The 25,504-nt window shown below is 37.9% G+C and overlaps 1 protein-coding gene and 5 non-coding genes across 7 annotated transcripts in view; 4 read left to right on the forward strand and 2 right to left on the reverse strand.

Annotated features, from left to right (window-relative positions):
* Positions 1-6,260: 6,260 nt before the first annotated feature.
* TRNAS-UGA (transfer RNA serine (anticodon UGA)) lies at positions 6,261-6,342 on the reverse strand. The gene has a single exon. It is a non-coding gene; the product is annotated as a tRNA-Ser (tRNA).
* A 3,720-nt stretch (positions 6,343-10,062) lies between these two features.
* On the forward strand, positions 10,063-10,134 carry TRNAD-GUC (transfer RNA aspartic acid (anticodon GUC)). The gene has a single exon. It is a non-coding gene; the product is annotated as a tRNA-Asp (tRNA).
* A 1,827-nt stretch (positions 10,135-11,961) lies between these two features.
* On the forward strand, positions 11,962-12,033 carry TRNAD-GUC (transfer RNA aspartic acid (anticodon GUC)). The gene has a single exon. It is a non-coding gene; the product is annotated as a tRNA-Asp (tRNA).
* Positions 12,034-13,761: 1,728 nt separating this feature from the next.
* On the forward strand, positions 13,762-13,835 carry TRNAI-AAU (transfer RNA isoleucine (anticodon AAU)). Its single transcript has one exon. It is a non-coding gene; the product is annotated as a tRNA-Ile (tRNA).
* Positions 13,836-14,209: 374 nt separating this feature from the next.
* On the reverse strand, positions 14,210-14,291 carry TRNAS-AGA (transfer RNA serine (anticodon AGA)). The gene has a single exon. It is a non-coding gene; the product is annotated as a tRNA-Ser (tRNA).
* A 4,650-nt stretch (positions 14,292-18,941) lies between these two features.
* KAT5 (lysine acetyltransferase 5) overlaps positions 18,942-25,504 on the forward strand; it is a 57,836-nt gene continuing 51,273 nt past the window's right edge. Inside the window, exon 1 of one of the 2 annotated variants that reach the window (XM_053720014.1) lies at positions 18,942-18,986. In XM_053720014.1, coding sequence (XP_053575989.1) covers positions 18,978-18,986 — 9 coding nt within the window. In that variant the 5' untranslated portion in view covers positions 18,942-18,977. The other variant, XM_053720013.1, reaches the window with a different exon arrangement.

Below are 25,504 nucleotides of genomic sequence, written 5' to 3' on the forward strand. Positions count from 1 at the left end.
GTGTGTACAACTCTGTGTGTGTATGTGGTGTATAACTGTGTGTGTATGTGTGTGTGTATAACTCTGTGTGTGTATAACTCTGTGTGTGTATGTGGTGTATAACTGTGCGTGTATGTGTGTGTATAACTCTGTGCGTGTATGTCTGTGTATAACTCTGTGTGTGTATGTGGTGTATAACTGTGTGTGTATGTGGTGTATAACTGTGTGTGTATGTGTGTGTATAACTCTGTGTGTGTATGTGGTGTATAACTGTGTGTGTATAACTGTGTGTGTGTATAACTCTGTGTGTGTATGTGGTGTATAACTGTGTGTGTATAACTCTGTGTGTGTATGTGGTGTATAACTGTGTGTGTATAACTCTGTGTGTGTGTATGTGGTGTATAACTGTGTGTGTATGTGGTGTATAACTCTGTGTGTGTATGTGTGTGTATAACTGTGTGTATATTACTCTGTGTGTGTATAACTCTGTGTGTGTATGTGGTGTATAACTGTGCGTGTATGTGTGTGTGTATAACTCTGTGTGTGTATGTGGTGTATAACTGTGTGTGTATGTGTGTGTATAACTCTGTGTGTGTATGTGGTGTATAACTGTGTGTGTATTACTCTGTGTGTGTATAACTCTGTGTGTGTATGTGTGTGTATAACTGTGTATAACTGTGTGTATATTACTCTGTGTGTGTATAACTCTGTGTGTGTATGTGTGTGTATAACTCTGTGTGTGTATGTGTGTGTATAACTGTGTGTATATTACTCTGTGTGTGTATAACTCTGTGTGTGTATAACTCTGTGTGTGTATGTGGTGTATAACTGTGTGTGTATGTGTGTGTATAACTCTGTGTGTGTATGTGTGTGTATAACTGTGTGTATATTACTCTATGTGTGTATAACTCTGTGTGTGTATGTGGTGTATAACTGTGTGTGTATGTGTGTGTATAACTCTGTGTGTGTTTGTGGTGTATAACTGTGTGTGTGTATGTGGTGTATAACTGTGTGTGTATAACTCTGTGTGTGTATAACTCTGTGTGTGTATAACTCTGTGTGTGTATGTGTGTGTATAACTGTGTGTATATTACTTTGTGTGTGTATAACTCTGTGTGTGTATGTGGTGTATAACTGTGTGTGTATGTGTGTGTATACCTGTGTGTGTATAACTCTGTGTGTGTATGTGTGTGTATAACTGTGTGTGTATAACTCTGTGTATAACTGTGTGTGTATAACTCTGTGTATAACTGTGTGTGTATGTGTGTGTATAACTGTGTGTGTGTATAACTGTGTGTGTATTACTCTGTGTGTATTACTCTGTGTGTGTATAACTGTGTGTGCATAACTCTGTTTGTGTATGTCTGTGTATAACTGTGTGTGTATAACTATGTGTGTGTATAACTGTGTGTGTATAACTCTGTGTGTGTATGCAGTGGCGGTTCTAGACAAATTTTACTGGGGGGGGGCAAGGTGGGGCTAGTGTTTAATCAGGGGGGGCACATTAAAAAATGGGAACAAAATATATATATATATATATATATATATATATATATATATATATATATATATATATATATATGTGTGTGTATAAATGTATATATATTTATAATTTGTGTGTGTGTATATATATATACATATATGTATACACACACAACCGTACACATATACACACACACACATACACATATACATACATACATACATACACACACACATATATATATATATATATATATATATATATATATATATATATATACACACACACACACACAACCGTACACATATACACCACACACATACACATATACACATACATACATACATACATACATACATACACACTGAGTAGAAAAAATAAAATAAAAAAAAGAAGGCTATGCAGTTGCACTTAACTAGTGCTACATAGTTCAGATAGCACATTCAATGAAAATTGTGTCAAATAATTATTTACATACATTAGAAAAATAAGGAAAAAACTCCAGCAGTCATTATAGAGTTGTGGAGGTGAGAGGGCAGACTTACATCTCTTCTGTTCTGGCAGTGTACAGGCTAGAGAGAACATCTGCAAAACCAACCAGTTACACTTCTGGAGCTCTTGTCTGCAGACTGCAGCTGTAAGACGCCCCGCCCCCACAACAACCCGGGAACTGTAGCACATCTCTGAAAGGGGAGGGGGAACAAGTTTTACTTCTCTTTGTTAACCACACGCTTTGACTAGACAGCGGTGCAGGGAAGCAGATAAATAGCCTTGATCTTGTCCGGTATTTTTCAGTCAGCTCAGTGGCCAGCTCAGGGGTGGGGGGCAGGGACATTTTTACAGGGGCACTGGCCCCTGTGGGCTCCTGTGTGTATAACTCTGTGTGTATAACTGTGTGTGTATAACTGTGTGTGTATGTGTGTGTATAACTGTGTGTGTATGTGTGTGTGTATAACTCTGTGTGTGTATAACTGTGTGTGTATAACTCTGTGTGTGTATAACTCTGTGTGTATAACTCTGTGTGTATAACTCTGTGTGTATAACTGTGTGTGTATGTGTGTGTATAACTCTGTGTGTGTATGTGTGTGTGTATAACTCTGTGTGTGTATAACTGTGTGTGTATAACTCTGTGTGTGTATAACTCTGTGTGTATAACTCTGTGTGTGTATGTGTGTGTATAACTCTGTGTGTGTATTACTCTGTGTGTGTATAACTCTGTGTGTGTATGTGTGTGTATAACTCTGTGTGTGTATGTGTGTGTACAGGTATACCCCGCTCATACAGCGGGTTAGGGACCGGAGCCCCGCTGTAAAGTGAAAACCGCCTTAAAGTGAAACAACGATCGGCCCTCTAATACCTAAGAAAGGGGTATATACAGATTTCCAACAAAAAACCCACTATACCCAATACACACAATAGAAAGAACATCTAATATATTAGAGAAGAATCATTAACCCAGTCCTCTAAAAATATAAGCCATAATAAAAATTAAGCTATAATTTAAGCTAAAATCTAAGCTGGATAATCAGAAAGAATTTAAAAAAAACAATAATTATTAATAAATTACCGAATACCAACAAGAAAAAGTATCTCATATACCCCCCATTTCAAACAGATAAGAAAACAACAAAGCACGGGTCTATTGAAATTTCTATATACCATCAATATGTCATTCTACTTTAAAAATGTCTAATACAGCATAAGATTGAAGAAATAAAATGCTAAGAATGTAAAAAGTATGTATAAAAGTATGTATGTACTTGTTGCAATATTTATATAATTTATATTGTTTTAATCGCTATTTCTATTTTTATTTTTATTTGTTATGTATATTTACTTTTCATTATTTTTCAATTTTGACTGAGACACACAATGTCTATCCCACCTTTGACTGGACCGCACAAAAGAACATATCCAATTCACAATTAACATACACTGAAAATAGTATGGAAACCGGCACTAAGAAATATTGGACCAATAAGAAAAGGGAACTAATACACACCCCCACATGTAAATAGGTAGTTGGAGTCTATTCACAAGACTGAAATACACCACCAATAGCAAAAGGCATAGAACACACGCCCTAAATCCGACCAATCAGATAACTAGAAAATCGGAACTCATAGGAAAACATTAAATATACCATACCAAACTATATGGATTTAAGATACAAGTGTTTTATTCCAAACTATGAATAAAAAATGCCAATAGATAAGCCCTTTCATATACGATATTAACTAACGATCGTCACCCGAAACCGGAAGTGGGAAACTGCACTTCCGGTCATACGAAAATCAACAAGGGTATAAAAAGAAGCAAAAAATTAGCTAAAACCAGTCTTGATAAAGGTCAATGCCTGACCGAAACGCGTCGACTGGTAAGTGATACTCTGATAGGGAGCTATTTTGTAAAACGTCTGCACTATTATTGTTCTTGTATCTTTGACAGAAAGGATCAATATGGCAGATCACTGACTGACCGATTGGGTCATCACTTAGGAGTCTTATCCACATCTAACACTTGGGAGAAAAAACACTGGGAGGAATATCACTACATCTGTTTGGGACAAACAAGTACATTTATTCATTTTTTATTTTTTAATTTTTCACATCTGACATTCTCCACTGTTGTTTGACTGTTCACTTTGTTTCAGGACTTTTTTGGACTTTTTTTGGATTTTTATATTTTTATATTTTTATTTTTATATTTTTAGATTCTAAATTATTTTTTATAGGGTTTTTTTGGAGTTTGCCATTGTACACTAACACTACACAATTTAACGATTGTTAGTTGTGTTCACATCATAGGTTTACACTGATCTTTACACTGTTCTTTGTTAACCTTTGTTTGCACTTTATTATTTCACACTGATGTGTTAATAAGAGCACCCACAAACAACATTCAATCCATTTGCTTTAAAGCACTGCTAAGACACATAGCTTGTATCATTGACTCGCAACATATCAGATTTCCAAACCAATCGAAGTACTGATAAAATCAAGTTTTGGATACATCTGTTTTTACTGATTGCTTTTACATTTTGTTTTAATTATTGTAAATCTTGGATCCAGGATATATGTATATATATTTTAACTGTTTTCTATATTCATTGTAATAAATGATTTAATTTCACTTAGACCCAGCCTTGTCCTTTTGGCGCTTTAATAATAATTTTTCTTTCAAATAATTATTTACATACATTAGAAAAATAAGGAAAAAACTCCAGCAGTCATTATAGAGTTGTGGAGGTGAGAGGGCAGACTTACATCTCTTCTGTTCTGGCAGTGTACAGGCTAGAGAGAACATCTGCAAAACCAACCAGTTACACTTCTGGAGCTCTTGTCTGCAGACTGCAGCTGTAAGACGCCCCGCCCCCACAACAACCCGGGAACTGTAGCACATCTCTGAAAGGGGAGGGGGAACAAGTTTTACTTCTCTTTGTTAACCACACGCTTTGACTAGACAGCGGTGCAGGGAAGCAGATAAATAGCCTTGATCTTGTCCGGTATTTTTCAGTCAGCTCAGTGGCCAGCTCAGGGGTGGGGGGCAGGGACATTTTTACAGGGGCACTGGCCCCTGTGGGCTCCTGTGTGTATAACTCTGTGTGTATAACTGTGTGTGTATAACTGTGTGTGTATGTGTGTGTATAACTGTGTGTGTATGTGTGTGTGTATAACTCTGTGTGTGTATAACTGTGTGTGTATAACTCTGTGTGTGTATAACTCTGTGTGTATAACTCTGTGTGTATAACTCTGTGTGTATAACTGTGTGTGTATGTGTGTGTATAACTCTGTGTGTGTATGTGTGTGTGTATAACTCTGTGTGTGTATAACTGTGTGTGTATAACTCTGTGTGTGTATAACTCTGTGTGTATAACTCTGTGTGTGTATGTGTGTGTATAACTCTGTGTGTGTATTACTCTGTGTGTGTATAACTGTGTGTGTATAACTCTGTGTGTGTATTACTCTGTGTGTGTATAACTGTGTGTGTGTGTATAACTGTGTGTGTATGTGTGTGTGTATAACTCTGTGTGTGTGTATGTGTGTGTATAACTGTGTGTGTATGTGTGTGTGTATAACTCTCTGTGTGTGTGTGTGTGTATAACTCTCTGTGTGTGTGTGTGTGTGTATAACTGTGTGTGTATAACTATGTGTGTGTATAACTCTCTGTGTGTATAACTGTGTGTGTATAACTCTGTGTGTGTATGTCTGTGTATAACTCTGTGTGTGTATAACTCTGTGTGTGTATGTCTGTGTAAAACTATGTGTGTGTATATAACTGTTTGTGTATAACTATGTGTGTGTATGGTCTGTGTATGTGTGTGTATAACTGTATGTGTATAACTGTGTGTGTGTATGGTCTGTGTATGTGTGTGTATAACTCTGTGTGTGTATATCTGTGTATAACTGTGTGTGTATAACTGTGTGTGTGTATGGTCTGTGTATAACTGTGTGTGTATAACTCTGTGTGTGTATGTCTGTGTATAACTGTGTGTGTATAACTCTCTGTGTGTATGTCTGTGTATAACTCTGTGTGTGTATAACTCTGTGTGTGTATGAGTGTGTATAACTGTGTGTGTGTATGGTCTGTGTATGTGTAACTCTGTGTGTGTATATCTGTGTATATCTGTGTATAACTGTGTGTGTATAAACTGTGTGTGTGTATGGTCTGTGTATGTGTGTGTATAACTCTGAGTGTATGTCTGTGTATTTGTGTGTATAACTCTGTGTGTATGTCTGTATATGTTTGTGTATAACTGTGTGTGTATATCTGTGTGTTTGTGATACAAAAAATTATCCGTAGTCGGCAGGATTCGAACCTGCGCGGGGAAACCCCAATGGATTTCAAGTCCATCGCCTTAACCACTCGGCCACGACTACTACCTGGTGGTGTGCAACATTTTTATTTTACTTATCCTTACATAGTGTTCTGTGTTTTAGCATAGAACTGAATGGTGTCAGGTGTTGCTTGGATCATACAGGTGTGTTAATTAATTTATAAGACCCCTTATTATATGTGTAGGAAGGTGTCAGGAGCTCACAATTCTTTAAAGTGGGCTAATCTACTACAATTCTTTAAAGTGGGCTAATTATAGGACACGTCCCCTTTTAACAAGTGTGAATCCACAGTTCAGGAGGTCCCCTTAGGTGGGGTAATTAGTTTTATTGAGGGTATTAGCTCTTTGGAGGCGTGTCCATCAGGGCACAAAGGTAGAATAACTACAGGACTTGTCCGCGGGTACCTACCTGACAGTGTAACTGATTTAGTGCAGGGTGAGTGCCCTAGGGCACCAACTGATGGTTTTGTTGTAGCAGATCTGGTCTGGGGCTAAAGAGCAGTGCCACGCCCAGGAGCACCAGGCGTTACTGTGGGCAATAAGCTTAGTGTAGAAACTAACATAAGTAAGATGACCACTGGGTTTGCAGTTGAATCCTGAGCCTATGAGGCTATTCTGTAATGTGGGGATTCATCATTTCATCTCCTAGGGGCGGACAGGTGGTGGGTCATGGAGGTAGAAGACAAGGATGTTGGTTTCTTATTCAAGCTGTTTCTTATTCGTGAAATTCTGTTTCTTATTCATGGAAGTTGGTTTCTTATTCATTTTTTTTGTCAGACTGCTTTAAATTGACTTTAAATTAAAAATATAGGTTTTATTTAAATAATAATATAAATCATATAATGTAGTTACACAGAGGTGGAATCCCTTTATACAACAATTGAATATACAAACTTGAAAAAAGGGCATACGTTGGCACCAATACAAATATTACTATTTTGAATAAGTAACAGATATTATCAAAGGGTTAATAACTATTGGACCACTGATTTCACTATGAATATATACAGCGTTGATCACCCTCCGTGCCATGCACTTGCTTTTAGCCTGGCCCAATGGTGTTTTAGGCACAGAAATTGATGCCAACCCTGGCATAGGTGACATAATTCTCATTTTTGAATAAGTAACAGATATTTTCAAAGGGTTAATAACCATTGGGCCACTGATTTCACTATGAATATATACAGGGTACATGAGAATTAGAACACCTATGCCAGTGTTGGCATCAATTTCTGTGCCCAAAACACCATTCGGCCAGGCTAAAAACAATTGCATGTCATGGAGGGGGATTTACCCTGTGTATATTCATAGTGAAATCAGTGGCCCAATGGTTATTAACCCTTTGAAAATATCTGTTACTTATTCAAAAATGAGAATTGTGTCACCTATTACAGGGTTGGCATCAATTTCTGTGCCAAAAACACAATTGGGCCAGGCTAAACACAATTGCATGGCATGGAGGGGGATCTACCCTGTATATATTCATAGTGAAATCAGTGGCCCAATTGTTATTAACCCTTTGAAAATATCTGTTACTTATTCAAGAATGAGAATTAGAGCACCTATGCCAGTGTTGGCATCAATATCTGTGCCCAAAACACCATTGGTCCAGGCTAAAAACAATTGCATGGTATGGAGGGGGATCTACCCTGTGTATATTCATAGTGAAATCAGTGGCCCAATGGTTATTAACCCTTTGAAAATATCTGTCACTTATTCAAAAATGAGAATTATGTCAGCTATGCCAGTGTTGGCATCAATTTCTGTGCCAAAAACACAATTGGGCCAGGCTAAAAACAATTGCATGGTATGGAGGGGGATCTACCCTGTTTATTTTCATAGTGAAATCAGTGGCCCAATGGTTATTAACCCTTTGAAAATATATGTTACTTATTCAAAAATGAGAATGATGTGACCTATGCCAGGGTTGGCATCAATTTCTGTGCCCAAAACACCATTGCGCCAGGCTAAAAACAATTGCATGGCATGGAGGGGGATATACCCTGTATATATTCATAGTGAAATCAGTGGCCCAATAGTTATTAATCCTTTGAAAATATCTGTTACTTATTCAAAAATGAGAAGTACAGCACCTATGCCAGGGTTGTCATCAATTTCTGTGCCCAAAACACCATTGCGCCAGGCTAAAAACAATTGCATGGCATGGAGGGGGATATACCCTGTATATATTCATAGTGAAATCAGTGGCCCAATGGTTATTAACCCTTTGAAAATATATGTTACTTATTCAAAAAGGAGAATTAATTCACCTATGCCAGGGTTGGCATCAATTTCTGTGCCAAAAACACCATTGGGCCAGGCTAAAAACAATTGCATGGCATGGAGGGGGATCTACCCTGTGTATATTCATAGTGAAATCAGTGGCCCAATTGTTATTAACCCTTTGAAAATATCTGTTACTTATTCAAGAATGAGAATTAGAGCACCTATGCCAATTTCTGTGCACAAAACACCATTGGGCCAGGCTAAAAACAATTGCATGTCATGTAGGGGGATCTACCCTGTGTATATTCATAGTGAAATCAGTGGCCCAATGGTTATTAACCCTTTGAAAATATCTGAAACATATTAAAAAATGAGAATTAGAGCACCTATGCCAGTGTTGGCATCAATTTATGTGCCCAAAACTCCATTGGCCAAGGCTAAAAACAATTGCATGGCATAGAGGGGGATCTACCCTGTATATATTCATAGTAAAATCAGTGGCCCAATGGTTATTAACCCTTTGAAATTATCTGTTACTTATTAAAAAATTAGAATGATGTGACCTATGCCAGGGTTGGCATCAATTTCTGTGCCCAAAAAAACATTGGGCCAGGCTAAAAACAAGTGCATGGCATGGAGGGTGATCAACGCTGTATATATTCATAGTGAAATCAGTGGTCCAATAGTTATTAACCCTTTGATAATATCTGTTACTTATTCAAAATAGTAATATTTGTATTGATGCCAACGTATGCCCTTTTTTCAAGTTTGTATATTCAATTGTTGTATAAAGGGATTCCAACTCTGTGTAACTAAATTATATGAATCATATTATTATATAAATAAAACCTTGTATTTTAAAGTCAATTTAAAGCAGTCTGACAAAAAAAATTAATAAGAAACCAACTTCCACGAATAAGAAACAGAATTTCACGAATAAGAAACAGCTTGAATAAGAAACCAACTTCCTTGTCGTTTTTTTGAGGGGGGGTCAATATCAGGTCGTATAAAAAGTAGATGGGTGCTGAAGAAGCAACAGACGTTGTAATCACCTAATATAGGGAGTAGAAACTTACCAACCTCTTCATAGCCTGGTTCCAGTACTAGTAGAGAGGGCAGATATGCCAGTAGGCATCACCCAGACACAAGGAACTATAGTATATAACCCCCATACCCAGATCTACTGTACATAAAATTAGCCATATCTACAGTACATATAATAATATAACCCACATACCCAGATCTACAGTACATGTAATTACACAGATCTACAGTACATAAAATTACCCATATCTACAGTACATATAATAACCCACATACCCAGATCTACAGTACATGTAATAAACCACATACCCATATCTACAGTACATATAATAACCCACATACCCATATTTACAGTACATATAATAACCCACATACCCATATCAACAGTATATATAATAACCCACATACCCAGATCTACAGTACATGTAATTACACAGATTTACAGTACATATAATTATGCAAACATTCAAACATTCAAATGTCATACAGCCAATCCTCGTTAGTATAGTGGTGAGTATCCCCGCCTGTCACGCGGGAGACCGGGGTTCGATTCCCCGACGGGGAGGCAGTTTTTTTTTAATATTTATTTAGCTGTTCATATGACATTATTACCTGAGATGGATGTAAATGTAAAACATTTTATAAACAACATATTTTTAATTGAATAAGGCGTGAATATTTTTATTCTATGAGTTTATTTTTTGGAACATTCTAAATTTCTAAATGTTTTATGTAAATTGTGTTTTATTAACCACTTTACAGTGTAGAATAGAAAGCCACACCCTCTCATTACACAAGTGTGACAAGGAGGGAGGGTCAGGCACTGAGGGGGTCACACAGGTGGGGTAATAATTATATTATAAGTTGTGATAATATTACAGGGGTCAGGCACTGAGGGTCACACAGGTGGGGTAATAATTATATTATAAGCCACACCCTCTCATTACATGAGTGTGATAATATTACATGGGTCAGACACTGAGGGGTCACACAGGTGGGATAATAATTATATTATAAGCCACACCCTCTCATTACATGAGTGTGATAATATTACAGGGGTCAGGCACTTAGGGGGTCACACAGGTGGGTAATAATTATATTATACGTCATACCCTCTCATTACATGAGTGTGATAATATTACAGGGGTCACACAGGTGGGATAATAATTATATTATAAGCCACACCCTCTCATTACATGAGTGTGATAATATTACAGGGGTCAGGCACTGAGGGGGGGTCATACAGATGATGTAATAATTATATTATAAGTCACACCCTCTTATTACCTGAGTGTGATAATATTACAGGGGTCAGGCACTGAGGGGGTCACACAGGTGGGTAATATTTATATTATAAGTCACACTGTCTCGTTACATGAGTGTGATAATATTACAGGGGTCAGGCACTGAGGGTCACACAGGTGGGGTAATAATTATATTATAAGTCACACCCTCTCATTACATGAGTGTGATAATATTACAAGGTCAGACACTAAGGGTCACACAAGTGGGGTAATAATTATATTATAAATCACACCCTCTCATTATATGAGTGTGATAATATTATAGGGGTCAGACACTGAGGGTCACACAGGTGGGGTAATAAGTATAAGTCACACCCTCTCATTACATGAGTGTGATAATTTTACAGGGGGGTCAGGCACTGAGGGTCACCCAGGTGGGGTAATAATTATATTATAAGTCACACCCTCTCATTATATGAGTGTGATAATATTATAGGGGTCAGACACTGAGGGTCACACAGGTGGGGTAATAAGTATAAGTCACACCCTCTCATTACATGAGTGTAATAATATTACAAGGTCAGACACTAAGGGTCACACAAGTGGGGTAATAATTATATTATAAGTCACACCCTCTCATTATATGAGTGTGATAATATTATAGGGGTCAGGCACTGAGGGTCACACAGGTGGGGTAATAAGTATAAGTCACACCCTCTCATTACATGAGTGTGATAATTTTACAGGGGGGTCAGGCACTGAGGGGGTCACACAGGTGGGGTAATCATTATATTATAGGTCACACCCTTTTTATTACATGAGTGTGAAAATATTACAGGGGTCAGGCACTGAGGGTCACACAGGTGGGGTAATAATTATATTATAAGCCACACCCTCTTATTATATGATTGTGATAATATTACAGGGGGGTCAGGCACTGAAGGGGTCACACAAGTGGGTCATAATTATATTATAAGCCACACCCTCTTATTACATGAGTGTGATCACATTACAAGGCGAGGTCAGGCACTGAGGGGGTCACACAGGTTGGGAAATAATAAATGGTGATGTACAAATTAAACTGTGCATGCGTAATTCCAAATACTGTATTTATAGTACTTGTTGCTGTGTAAGGGAATTTTAGCCAATCCTCGTTAGTATAGTGGTGAGTATCCCCGCCTGTCACGCGGGAGACCGGGGTTCGATTCCCCGACGGGGAGACTAAACTTTTATGTGCTCCTTATTTTTATTTATTTTTTTTAAGTTCATTTTTTCATATTAATTTTTTCTTAATATTTAGTTTTCTTGAATTTACTACGGATTGTTTTTACATATGAGAAATAAGTGTAGTTATAGGGCTCACTTTTTAAATGAAATTATTATCTGAATTTTGTTTTATATAGCTATAGGTTGTAAATAGATTAGAAATAAATATAGTTATAGATATACAATTAGTTATAGATTAGATAGAGAAATAGACTATATGTAGATACATTAGATGTGTGTGTGTAGTACTCTAGTAGCCCAGCTATGTGTCTGATTAGTGGTACCTACTAACTCATCATGAGATCTGAGAGTACTCTAGTGGCTCAGTTATATGTCTGATCAGTGGTACCTACTAACTCATTATTAGATCTGAGAGTACTCTAGTGGCCCGGCTATGTGTCTGATTAGTGGTACCTACTAACTCATTATTAGATCTGAGAGTACTCTAGTGGCCCAGCTATGTGTCTGATCAGTGGTACCTACTAACTCAACATAAGATCTGATAGTACTCTAGTGGCCCAGCTATGTGTCTGATCAGTGGTACCTACTAACTCATCAGGAGATCTGATAGTACTCTAGTGGCCCAGCTATGTGTCTGATCAGTGGTACCTACTAACTCATCATGATATCTGATAGTACTCTAGTGGCCCAGCTATGTGTCTGATCAGTGGTACCTACTAACTCATCATGAGATCTGATAGTACTCTAGTAGCCCAGCTATGTGTCTGATCAGTGGTACCTACTAACTCATTATGATATCTGATAGTACTCTAGTGGCCCAGCTATGTGTCTGATCAGTGGTACCTACTAACTCATCATGAGATCTGATAGTACTCTAGTAGCCCAGCTATGTGTCTGATCAGTGGTACCTACTAACTCATCATGAGATCTGATAGTACTCTAGTGGCCCAGCTATGTGTCTGATCAGTGGTACATACTAACTCATCAGGAGATCTGATAGTACTCTAGTGGCCCAGCTATGTGTCTGATCAGTGGTACCTACTAACTCATCAGGAGATCTGATAGTACTCTAGTGGCCCAGCTATGTGTCTGATCAGTGGTACCTACTAACTCATCATGAGATCTGATAGTACTCTAGTGGCCCAGCTATGTGTCTGATCAGTGGTACCTACTAACTCAACATAAGATCTGATAGTACTCTAGTAGCCCATCTATGTGTCTGATCAGTGATACCTACTAACTCATTATGAGATCTATCTGATAGTACTCTAGTGGCCCAGCTATGTGTCTGATCAGAAGCAACAAACCACAGAGCTGACCATCTCATGGGGAGATAGGGTCTTCCTAGATGTTGCTTGGGATCTGACACCACTAACATTAGGCAGGTTTAAACTATATGTTTTGTTCATCCGCAACTTGACTTATCTCACATAGTGTCTCCTATAGATGCCCTGTAGCAAGCCTCATAAGGTTGGTGACTATTGCCTGTCCTTGTCACAGTGACTTACTCTGTCAATCTCACCTCTGATACTGATACAGTCCCTGTTAATTTCACCTCTGATACTGATACAGTCTCTGATAAACCAGGTCTCAAATTAGTTCTGAGGTAGATTTCAAAGTATAATTATGTGAACTGACTTCCTTCCACTGTATAAAAAACTTTGTTCCCATTCCCATTCCTATTCCCATTCCCATTCCCATTCCCATTTGTTAGTGTAGTTGGCCGGTTAGCTCAGTTGGTTAGAGCGTGGTGCTAATAACGCCAAGGTCGCGGGTTCGATCCCCGTACTGGCCAGTATTTTATTTATAGTTATGTACTTAATTTAAATATTTAAGTTTCTTTAATTTTTTTAGTGGACATATTTAAAAAATAAAAATTGTAATCATGATGCAAATGTCATACTGTAGTTCTTTATTTAAAATATAACATGAAATATTTCATACCGAAAATAAGGCGCTGATGTTATATTTTAAAGTTGTATCTATAGTTTCTCTATATAACATTTTTGTAAAAGGTCATTAATAATGCAAAATATTTAAATAACAAAATATTTTTATTACATGTCAACATTTTTTTAGTATGCGTTTCTTTTTTTAAATATACTAGATTTTATGTGTTATATGTAAATTTACTTCCAGTTTATATATTGTTTTAAATAAAATTAACATCGTAGTCGGCAGGATTCGAACCTGCGCGGGGAGACCCCAATGGATTTCTAGTCCATCGCCTTAACCACTCGGCCACGACTACTTGTTAAATCTAACTCGATATGTTCTAATTATATGTAATAAATGGTATAAGGGATTACATTCATTTCTATTATATTATTTCTTGCTTCAGAGGTTTAGGCTTTTGTACCCATATACTATATAAAGATACATGTGATACTGCTTCATACTATTTTGTAGTCTTTCCTGTATGAATTATATGTGTGCTGTGCAAGAAGGTAATCATATGTGGTTCTTTCTAACTACAAAGATCTGGAACTTCTCAACAGTCATCAGTAGACTCTGATGAGAAAAGTAACCTTGGCCCAACCTTGACAAAGATGGTAAGTTTTGGCACATATGTGCCTAGGTTGACCACTCTAAATGAACAGTGGTCAACCGAGGCACATAGTTCTTAAACATAGCCATATTTGGTGCAGCCTTAGTGATGGTCAGCCTTGGCACACACTTTATGATGTTGGCACATATTTGGTGATTATACACGTTGAATGCTCAATGAGGACTGACAACCTTTGAACACTCTTTCCAAGAATGGTCAACCAGGACATAAATCCTTGAAGAATTGTCATGCTTGATGCAACCTTGGTTATAACAGACAACCTTGGCCCACTCTCTACAAGCATAGTCAGCCTTGGCATACCCTACTGACTTACACTTACCTACATCTTATGCCAAGGCTGGTGCCACTTACTAATACAATAAGCGCTGCACACTCTCTACAAATACCTGATAACAATAATAATAATAATAACAACAATAACCTAACCAATCTGTTGCAGCTCACACTAAAGGCCAAGCAGCTCAATAATATAATCACTTGCCAACAATTCACACTAAGAGACTGATTCTGTCAAACTCTCTGGTCTAAACCAGGTAAACAAGGGGAACATCTCTAGTAAAGGCAGGTAAACCAGGGGACCATCTCTAGTATAGACAGGTAAACCAGGGGATCATCTCTAGTAGAGAAAGGTAAACCAGGGGACCATCTCTACTCTCTAGTATAGGCAGGTAAACCAGGGGACCATCTCTAGTATATACAGGTAAACCAGGGGACCATCTCTACTCTCTAGTATAGGCAGGTAAAGCAGGGGATCATCTCTAGTATAGACAGGTAAACCAGGGGACCATCTCTACTCTCTAGTATAGGCAGGTAAACCAGGAGATCATCTCTAGTATAGACAGGTAAACCAGGGGACCATCTCTACTCTCTAGTATAGGCAGGTAAACCAGGGGACCATCTCTACTCTCTAGTATAGGCAGGTAAACCAGGGGACCATCTCTAATATAGGTAGGTAAACCAGGAGACCATCTCTAGTATATACAGGTAAACCAGGGGACCATCTCTACTCTATAGTATAGGCAGGTAAACCAGGGGACCATCTCTAGTATATACAGGTAAACCAGGGGACCATCTCTACTCTATAGTATAGGCAGGTAAACCAGGGGACCATCTCTACTCTCTAGTATAGGCAGGTAAACCAGGGAATCATCTCTAGAATAGACAGGTAAATCAGGGGACCATCTCTACTCTCTAGTATAGGCAGGTAAACCAGGGGACCATCTCTACTCTCTAGTATAGACAGGGAAACCAGGGGACCATCTCTACTCTCTAGTATAGACAGGTAAACCAGGAGACCATCTCTAGTATAGACAGGTAAACCAGGGGACCATCTCTACTCTCTAGTATAGACAGGTAAACCAGGGGATCATCTCTACTCTCTAGTATAGACAGGTAAACCAGGGGACTATCTCTAGTATAGACAGGTAAACCAGGGGACCATCTCTAGTAAAGACAGGTAAACCAGGGGACCATCTCTAGCATAGGCAGCTAAACCAGGAGACCATCTCTAGTATATACAGGTAAACCAGGGGACCATCTCTACTCTCTAGTATAGGCAGGTAAACCAGGGGACCATCTCCATCTCTACTCTCTAGTATAGGCAGGTAAACCAGAGGACCATCTCTAGTATAGGCAGGTAAACCAGGAGACCATCTCTAGTATATACAGGTAAACCAGGGGACCATCTCTACTCTCTAGTATAGGCAGGTAAACCAGGGGACCATCTCTACTCTCTAGTATAGGCAGGTAAACCAGGAGACCATTTCCACTCTCTAGTATAGGCAGGTAAACCAGGAGACCATCTCTAGTATAGACAGGTAAACCAGGGGACCATCTCTACTCTCTTGTATAGGCAGGTAAACCAGGGGATCATCTCTAGTATAGACGGGTAAACCAGGGGATCATCTCTACTCTCTAGTATAGGCAAGTAAACCAGGGGACCATCTCTAGTATAGACAGGTAAACCAGGGGACCATCTCTTCTCTCTAGTATAGGCAGGTAAACCAGGAGACCATCTCTAGTATAGAAAGGTAAACCAGGGGACCATCTCTACTCACTAGTATAGGCAGCTAAACCAGGAGACCATCTCTAGTCTAGACAGGTAAACCAGGGGACCATCTCTACTCTCTAGTATAGGCAGGTAAACCAGGAGACCATCTCTAGTATAGACAGGTAAACCAGGGGACCATCTCTACTCTCTAGTATAGGCAGGTAAACCAGGGGAACATCTCTAGTATAGACAGGTAAACCAGGGGACCATCTCTAATCTCTAGTATAGACAGGTAAACCAGGGGACCATCTCTACTCTCTGGTATAGGCAGGTAAACCAGAGGACCGTCTCTAGTATAGACAGGTAAACCAGGGGACCATCTCTACTCTCTAGTATAGGCAGGTAAACCAGGGGAACATCTCTAGTATAGACAGGTAAACCAGGGGACCATCTCTAATCTCTAGTATAGACAGGTAAACCAGGGGACCATCTCTACTCTCTGGTATAGGCAGGTAAACCAGAGGACCGTCTCTAGTATAGGCAGGTAAACCAGGGGACCATCTCTACTCTCTAGTATAGGCAGGTAAACCAGGAGACCATTTCCACTCTCTAGTATAGGCAGGTAAACCAGGAGACCATCTCTAGTATAGACAGGTAAACCAGGGGACCATCTCTACTCTCTTGTATAGGCAGGTAAACCAGGGGATCATCTCTAGTATAGACGGGTAAACCAGGGGATCATCTCTACTCTCTAGTATAGGCAAGTAAACCAGGGGACCATCTCTAGTATAGACAGGTAAACCAGGGGACCATCTCTTCTCTCTAGTATAGGCAGGTAAACCAGGAGACCATCTCTAGTATAGAAAGGTAAACCAGGGGACCATCTCTACTCACTAGTATAGGCAGCTAAACCAGGAGACCATCTCTAGTCTAGACAGGTAAACCAGGGGACCATCTCTACTCTCTAGTATAGGCAGGTAAACCAGGAGACCATCTCTAGTATAGACAGGTAAACCAGGGGACCATCTCTACTCTCTAGTATAGGCAGGTAAACCAGGGGAACATCTCTAGTATAGACAGGTAAACCAGGGGACCATCTCTAATCTCTAGTATAGACAGGTAAACCAGGGGACCATCTCTACTCTCTGGTATAGGCAGGTAAACCAGAGGACCGTCTCTAGTATAGACAGGTAAACCAGGGGACCATCTCTACTCTCTAGTATAGGCAGGTAAACCAGGGGAACATCTCTAGTATAGACAGGTAAACCAGGGGACCATCTCTAATCTCTAGTATAGACAGGTAAACCAGGGGACCATCTCTACTCTCTGGTATAGGCAGGTAAACCAGAGGACCGTCTCTAGTATAGACAGGTAAACCAGGGGACCATCTCTACTCTCTAGTATAGGTAGGTAAAGCAGGAAACCATCTCTAGGTAAACCAGGGGACCATATCTACTCTCTAGTATAGACAGGTAAACCAGGGGACCATCTCTACTCTCTAGTATAGGTAGGTAAACCAGGAAACCATCTCTAGTATAGACAGGTAAACCAAGGGACCATATCTACTCTCTAGTATAGACAGGTAAACCAGGGGAACATCTCTAGTATAGACAGGTAAGTCATGAGACAATCTCTCAGTTGGCAAGTATACCAGAGTAACATTTTTCCTTCATGCTATTTATTCTGCACAGTGGTTGGGTCACTATATTATAGGGCACACTAGTATTGCAGTCACAGGAAAACCAGGACAGTTGGTAAACATGCCAGAGTAGCATTTCCTCTTCAGTGATCCAATGAGTTACAGACAGAACATTAACTGCAGCTCGGTGATGTGGGCACCACTGTGCAGCTGATGCCTACTTACCGAAAGAATGGGCATAATATAATTATTATTATTTAGTGATAATTACAACATTAAGGCTGTGCTATGTATTAGAAATTCTTTCATTTTTTGAGGTTTTTTTTTTGTTTAAATTGAATTTAAATTAATTTAACTGAATAAAATATTTAGCTGTCATTCTCCTGAACACTGAAGAAGACTGTAGTTCTGATAGCTGGAACGCACAGTGCGTCCCACACCACAAAATGTGCCCTCCCAGTCGCCCAACAAGCCGACTTCATGTAATGTATGCTGCCTTAAATATTGCCTGATATAATATATTACTATAGGTTTCCCAGTGTACCGGTGATATCCACTAACACTTAGACCAATGCATATTATTATCAACCCGTAGATTCTATTTACAGAAATGATAGGTAGAGGAGTATTCAGGGCGCTGTAAATAGCAGCAGAGTCATCAGGCACATAGTAGGACACCTATCTCAGGGAAGGCGGAGCAGGGAAAGCGAGGAGGAAGAAGGCTGTACCCTGGCACAACATGGCGGAGGTGAGAGACTGTTATCACTGAGCTGCTGTTATTGTGCCATGGCGGCTTCCGTGCAGGCTGGGCCAGTAATAATGTTACATTGTATATGTCATGTATCTATATATATATAGATATAGATATAGATATATATCGTGTGCTTCTGTGTACTAGTGTGTGTATCACTTATATATGCTTATGTGTATTACTTTATATATGTAGTATGTGCCCCTGTGTACATGTTACTAGTGTGTATGTGCATTACTTTATATATGTAGTATGTGCCCCTGTGTACATGTTACTAGTGTGTGTATATGTCATGTGTATGTGTATTACTTTATATATGTAGTGTCATGCTTCTGTGTACATGTTGCAAGTGTGTGTCATGTGTATTACTTTATATATGTAGTATCATGTGCTTCTGTGTACTAGTGTGTGTATGTGTCATGTGTATGTGTATTACTTTATATATGTAGTATGTGCCCCTGTGTACATGTTACTAGTGTGTGTATATGTCATGTGTATTACTTTATATATGTAGTATGTGCCCCTGTGTACATGGTACTAGTGTGTGTATATGTCATGTGTATGTGTATTACTTTATATATGTAGTGTCATGCTTCTGTGTACATGTTACTAGTGTGTGTCATGTGTATTACTTTATATATGTAGTATCATGTGCTTCTGTGTACTAGTGTGTGTATATGTCATGTGTATGTGTATTACTTTATATATGTAGTATGTGCCCCTGTGTACATGTTACTAGTGTGTATGTGTATTACTTTATTTATGTAGTATGTGCCCCTGTGTACATGTTACTAGTGTGTGTATATGTCATGTGTATGTCTATTACTTTATATATGTAGTGTCATGCTTCTGTGTACATGTTGCAAGTGTGTGTCATGTGTATTACTTTATATATGTAGTATCATGTGCTTCTGTGTACTAGTGTGTGTATATGTCATGTGTATGTGTATTACTTTATATATGTAGTATGTGCCCCTGTGTACATGTTACTAGTGTGTGTATATGTCATGTGTATGTGTATTACTTTATATATGTAGTATGTGCCCCTGTGTACATGTTACTAGTGTGTGTATATGTCATGTGTATGTGTATTACTTTATATATGTAGTATGTGCCCCTGTGTACATGGTACTAGTGTGTGTATATGTCATGTGTATGTGTATTACTTTATATATGTAGTATGTGCCCCTGTGTACATGTTACTAGTGTGTATGTGTATTACTTTATTTATGTAGTATGTGCTTTTGTGTACATGTTACTAGTGTGTGTATATGTCATGTGTATGTGTATTACTTTATATATGTAGTATGTGCCCCTGTGTACATGTTACTAGTGTGTATGTGTATTACTTTATATATGTAGTATCATGCTTTTGTGTACATGTTACTAGTGTGTGTCATGCGTATTACTTTATATATGTAGTATCATGTGCTTCTGTGTACATGTTACTAGTGTGTGTATATGTCATGTGTATGTGTATTACTTTATATATGTAGTATGTGCCCCTGTGTACATGTTACTAGTATGTGTATATGTCATGTGTATGTGTATTACTTTATATATGTAGTATGTGCCCCTGTGTACATGTTACTAGTATGTGTATATGTCATGTGTATGTGTATTACTTTATATATGTAGTATGTGCCCCTGTGTACATGTTACTAGTGTGTGTGTATATGTCATGTGTATGTGTATTACTTTATATATGTAGTATGTGCCCCTGTGTACATGTTACTAGTGTGTATGTGCATTACTTTATTTATGTAGTATGTGCTTTTGTGTACATGTTACTAGTGTGTATATGTCATGTGTATGTGTATTACTTTATATATGTAGTATGTGCCCCTGTGTACATGTTACTAGTGTGTATGTGTATTACTTTATATATGTAGTATCATGTGCTTCTGTGTACATGTTACTAGTGTGTATGTGTATTACTTTATATATGTAGTATCATGTGCTTCTGTGTACATGTTACTAGTGTGTGTGTCACGTGTATGTGTATTACTTTATATATGTAGTATCATGCTTTTGTGTACATGTTACTAGTGTGTGTCATGCGTATTACTTTATATGTAGTGTCATGCTTCTGTGTACATGTTACTAGTGTGTGTGTATGTGTCATGTGTATGTGTATTACTTTATATATGTAGTATCATGCTTTTGTGTACATTTTGCTAGTGTGTGTCATGTGTATTACTTTATATATGTAGTATGTGCCCCTGTGTACATGTTACTAGTGTGTGTGTATATGTCATGTGTATGTGTATTACTTTATTTATGTAGTATGTGCTTTTGTGTACATGTTACTAGTGTGTGTATATGTCATGTGTATGTGTATTACTTTATATATGTAGTATCATGCTTTTGTGTACATGTTACTAGTGTGTGTCATGCGTATTACTTTATATATGTAGTGTCATGCTTCTGTGTACATGTTACTAGTGTGTGTATATGTCATGTGTATGTGTATTACTTTATATATGTAGTATCATGCTTTTGTGTACATTTTGATAGTGTTTCATGTGTATTACTTTATATATGTAGTATGTGCCCCTGTGTACATGTTACTAGTGTGTATGTGTATTACTTTATATATGTAGTATCATGTGCTTCTGTGTACATGTTCCTAGTGTGTATGTGTATTACTTTATATATGTAGTATCATGTTCTTCTGTGTACATGTTACTAGTGTGTGTCATGTGTATTACTTTATATATGTAGTGTCATGCTTCTGTGTACATGTTACTAGTGTGTGTCATGTGTATTACTTTATATATGTAGTGTCATGCTTATGTGTACATGTTACTAGTGTGTGTCATGTGTATTACTTTATATATGTAGTGTCATGCTTATGTGTACATGTTACTAGTGTGTGTCATGTGTATTACTTTATATATGTAGTGTCATGCTTATGTGTACATGTTACTAGTGTGTGTCATGTGTATTACTTTATATATGTAGTGTCATGCTTATGTGTACATGTTACTAGTGTGTGTCATGTGTATTACTTTATATATGTAGTGTCATGCTTATGTGTACATGTTACTAGTGTGTATGTGTATTACTTTATATATGTAGTGTCATGCTTATGTGTACATGTTACTAGTGTGTGTCATGTGTATTACTTTATATATGTAGTGTCATGCTTCTGTGTACATGTTACTAGTGTGTGTGTGTCACGTGTATGTGTATTACTTTATATATGTAGTATCATGTGCTTCTTTGTACATGTTACTAGTGTGTATGTGTCACGTGTATGTGTATTACTTCATATATGTAGTATCATGTGCTTCTTTGTACATGTTACTAGTGTGTGTATATTGCAATCACGAAGAAGTATAGCTGGCACCCTTTCAGGTTAAAACATCAAGTCTTTGAGTCACATCTAAAAGCAGAAGATCACGCCTAGTAACTTGTGTGTTTATATGTCATGACCATGTGTATGACTTGATATATGTAGTATCGTGCTTTATTAGTGTGTGTATATGTTGTGTATCACTTTATATGCATCTGTCACTGTATATGTAATATTATGTTTCTTTTGATATATTTATGTGTGTTTGTCGTATGCATGTGCTTCTGTGTATATGTTGTGTGTGTATGTCGTATGTGCTTCTGTGTAAATGTGGTGTGTGTATGTCGTATGTGCTTCTGTGTAAATGTGGTGTGTGTATGTCGTATGTGCTTCTGTGTAAATGTGGTGTGTGTGTGTATGTCGTATGTGCTTCTGTGTATGTGGTGTGTGTGTGTATGTCGTATGTGCTTCTGTGTATGTGGTGTGTGTGTATATGTCGTATGTATGTGCTTCTGTGTATATGGTGTGTGTGTGTGTATATGTCGTATGTATGTGCTTCTGTGTATATGGTGTGTGTGTGTGTGTGTATATGTCGTATGTATGTGCTTCTGTGTATATGGTGTGTGTGTGTATATGTCGTGTATATGGTGTGTGTGTATATGTCGTATGTATGTGCTTCTGTGTATATGGTGTGTGTGTGTATATGTTGCATGTATGTGCTTCTGTGTATATGGTGTGTGTTTGTATATGTCGTATGTATGTGCTTCTGTGTATATGGTGTGTGTGTGTATATGTCGTATGTATGTGCTTCTGTGTATATGGTGTGTGTGTGTATATGTCGTATGTATGTGCTTCTGTGTATATGGTGTGTGTGTGTATATGTCGTATGTATGTGCTTCTGTGTATATGGTGTGTGTGTGTATATGTCGTATGTATGTGCTTCTGTGTATATGGTGTGTGTGTATATATCGTATGTATGTGCTGCTGTGTATATGTTGTGTGTGTATATTGTATGTATGTGCTTCTGTGTTTGTCGTATGTGTGCTTGTGTGTATATGTTGTGTGTGTATGTTGTATGTGTGCTTCTGTGTAAATGGTGTGTGTATATGTTGTGCGTGTATATGTTGCATGTATGTGCTTCTGTGTAAATGTGGTGTGTGTATATGTTGTATGTATGTATGTGCTTCTGTGTATATGTTGTGTGTGTGTGTATATGTTGTATGTGCTTGTGTGTATATGTTGTATGTGCTTGTGTGTATATGTTGTATGTGCTTGTGTGTATATGTTGTATGTGCTTGTGTGTATATGTTGTATGTGCTTGTGTGTATATGTCGTGTATGTGCTTGTGTGTATATGTCGTGTGTGTATATGTCGTGTGTGTATGTGCTTGTGTGTATATGTTGTGTGTGTATATGTCGTGTGTGTGTATATGTCGTGTGTGTGTATATGTTGTGTGTATGTGCTTGTGTGTATATGTCGTGTGTGTATGTGCTTGTGTGTATATGTCGTGTGTGTATGTGCTTGTGTGTATATGTCGTGTGTGTATGTGCTTGTGTGTATATGTCGTGTGTGTATGTGCTTGTGTGTATATGTCGTGTGTGTATATGTCGTGTGTGTATATGTCGTGTGTGTATATGTCGTGTGTATGTGCTTCTATGTACTGTATATGCTGTGAATTATTATGATGTGCCCTTAAGAATGTCCTGTCACAGTAAGATACCCTAGCATTGCTAGTAACTAGTGTGTATATGTCGTGTGTATTACTTTATATATGTAGTATCATGCTTATATTAGTTTGTGTATATGTTGTGTATTACTTTATATGCATCTGTTACTTTATATGTAGTATTGTGCTTCTTTTTATATATTTGTGTGTGTTTGTCGTGTTTATGTGCTTCTGTGTATGTTGTGTGTATATATGGTGTGCGTATATGTCGTATGTGCATCTGTGTATATGCTGTGTGTGTAAATGTTGTATATATGTCATGTGTATGTCGTACGCATGTGATTCTGTATATATGTTGTATGTATGTATGTGCTTCTGTCTTCTGTGTATATGGTGTGTGTGTATATGTAGTATTGTGCTTCTTTTTATATATTTATGTGTGTGTTTGTCGTGTATATGTGCTTCTGTGTGTATATATATATATGTTGTGTGTATGTCGTATGTATGTGCTTCTGTCTTCTGTGTATATGCTGTGTGTGTGTATATGTAGTATTGTGCTTCTTTTTATATATTTATGTGTGTGTTTGTCGTGTATATGTGCTTCTGTATATATATATATATATATATATATATATGTTGTGTGTATATGTCGTATGTATGTGCTTCTGTGTATATGTTGTGTGTGTATATATGTCATGTGTATGTCGTATGCATGTGATTCTGTATGTATGTCGTATGTATGTGCTTCTGTGTATATGGTGTGTGTGTGTGTGTATATGTTGTATGTCGTACGCATGTGATTCTGTATATATGTTGTGTATGGCGTATGTATGTGCTTCTGTGTATATGGTGTGTGTTTATATGTTGTGTGTGCTTATGTGTAAATGTCATATGTATGTGCTTCTGTGTGTATATGTTGTGTGTCTGTTTGTATATGTCGTGAATGCGTGCTTTTGTGTATATGTTGTGCGTGTGGGTGCTTTTGTGTATATGTCGTGAATTATTATGATGTGCCTTTAAGAATATCCTGTCACAGTAAGCTACCCTAGCACTGTGCATGCGCTATTTTATGTCACTGCATTCCAAATTTGTATCACAAATATGTCTGGAATGCTGTGACCTCAGGCAGCACATGCAGTTTTAGGGTAGCTTATTCTGACGGTGCAGAAAAAGAGTTTGACATTAAGCAGAGGGAACAGAGGTTCAGAATAGAAGAAATAGGGTTTATTATGGGACAATATAATGTAATGGCAGAGGTAACAAATTGGCACACGTACTTTGAATCCTAATTCCCTACAACCTCACATAACATCTGAGACAAAGCGCATGCGCAGTGCTAGGGTAGCTTAGTCAGATGATGTGTGATGCTGTAGTGAATGAGGATACAAAGTACATTCTGCTCTATAATATATATACATAATACTGATATATGAATGATTTTAATGGTGTAGAACAAGAGTTATTGGACCTCCTGATTTAGTTAGCAGTTATTTCTCATTCGGTTCCTTATTTGACTGCGAGTTTATGGTGTCACCTGGCAGTAAATTTTCT

This window comes from Bombina bombina, chromosome 7 (assembly GCF_027579735.1).
Source record: "Bombina bombina isolate aBomBom1 chromosome 7, aBomBom1.pri, whole genome shotgun sequence".
Classification (NCBI taxonomy): Eukaryota; Metazoa; Chordata; class Amphibia; order Anura; family Bombinatoridae; genus Bombina; species Bombina bombina.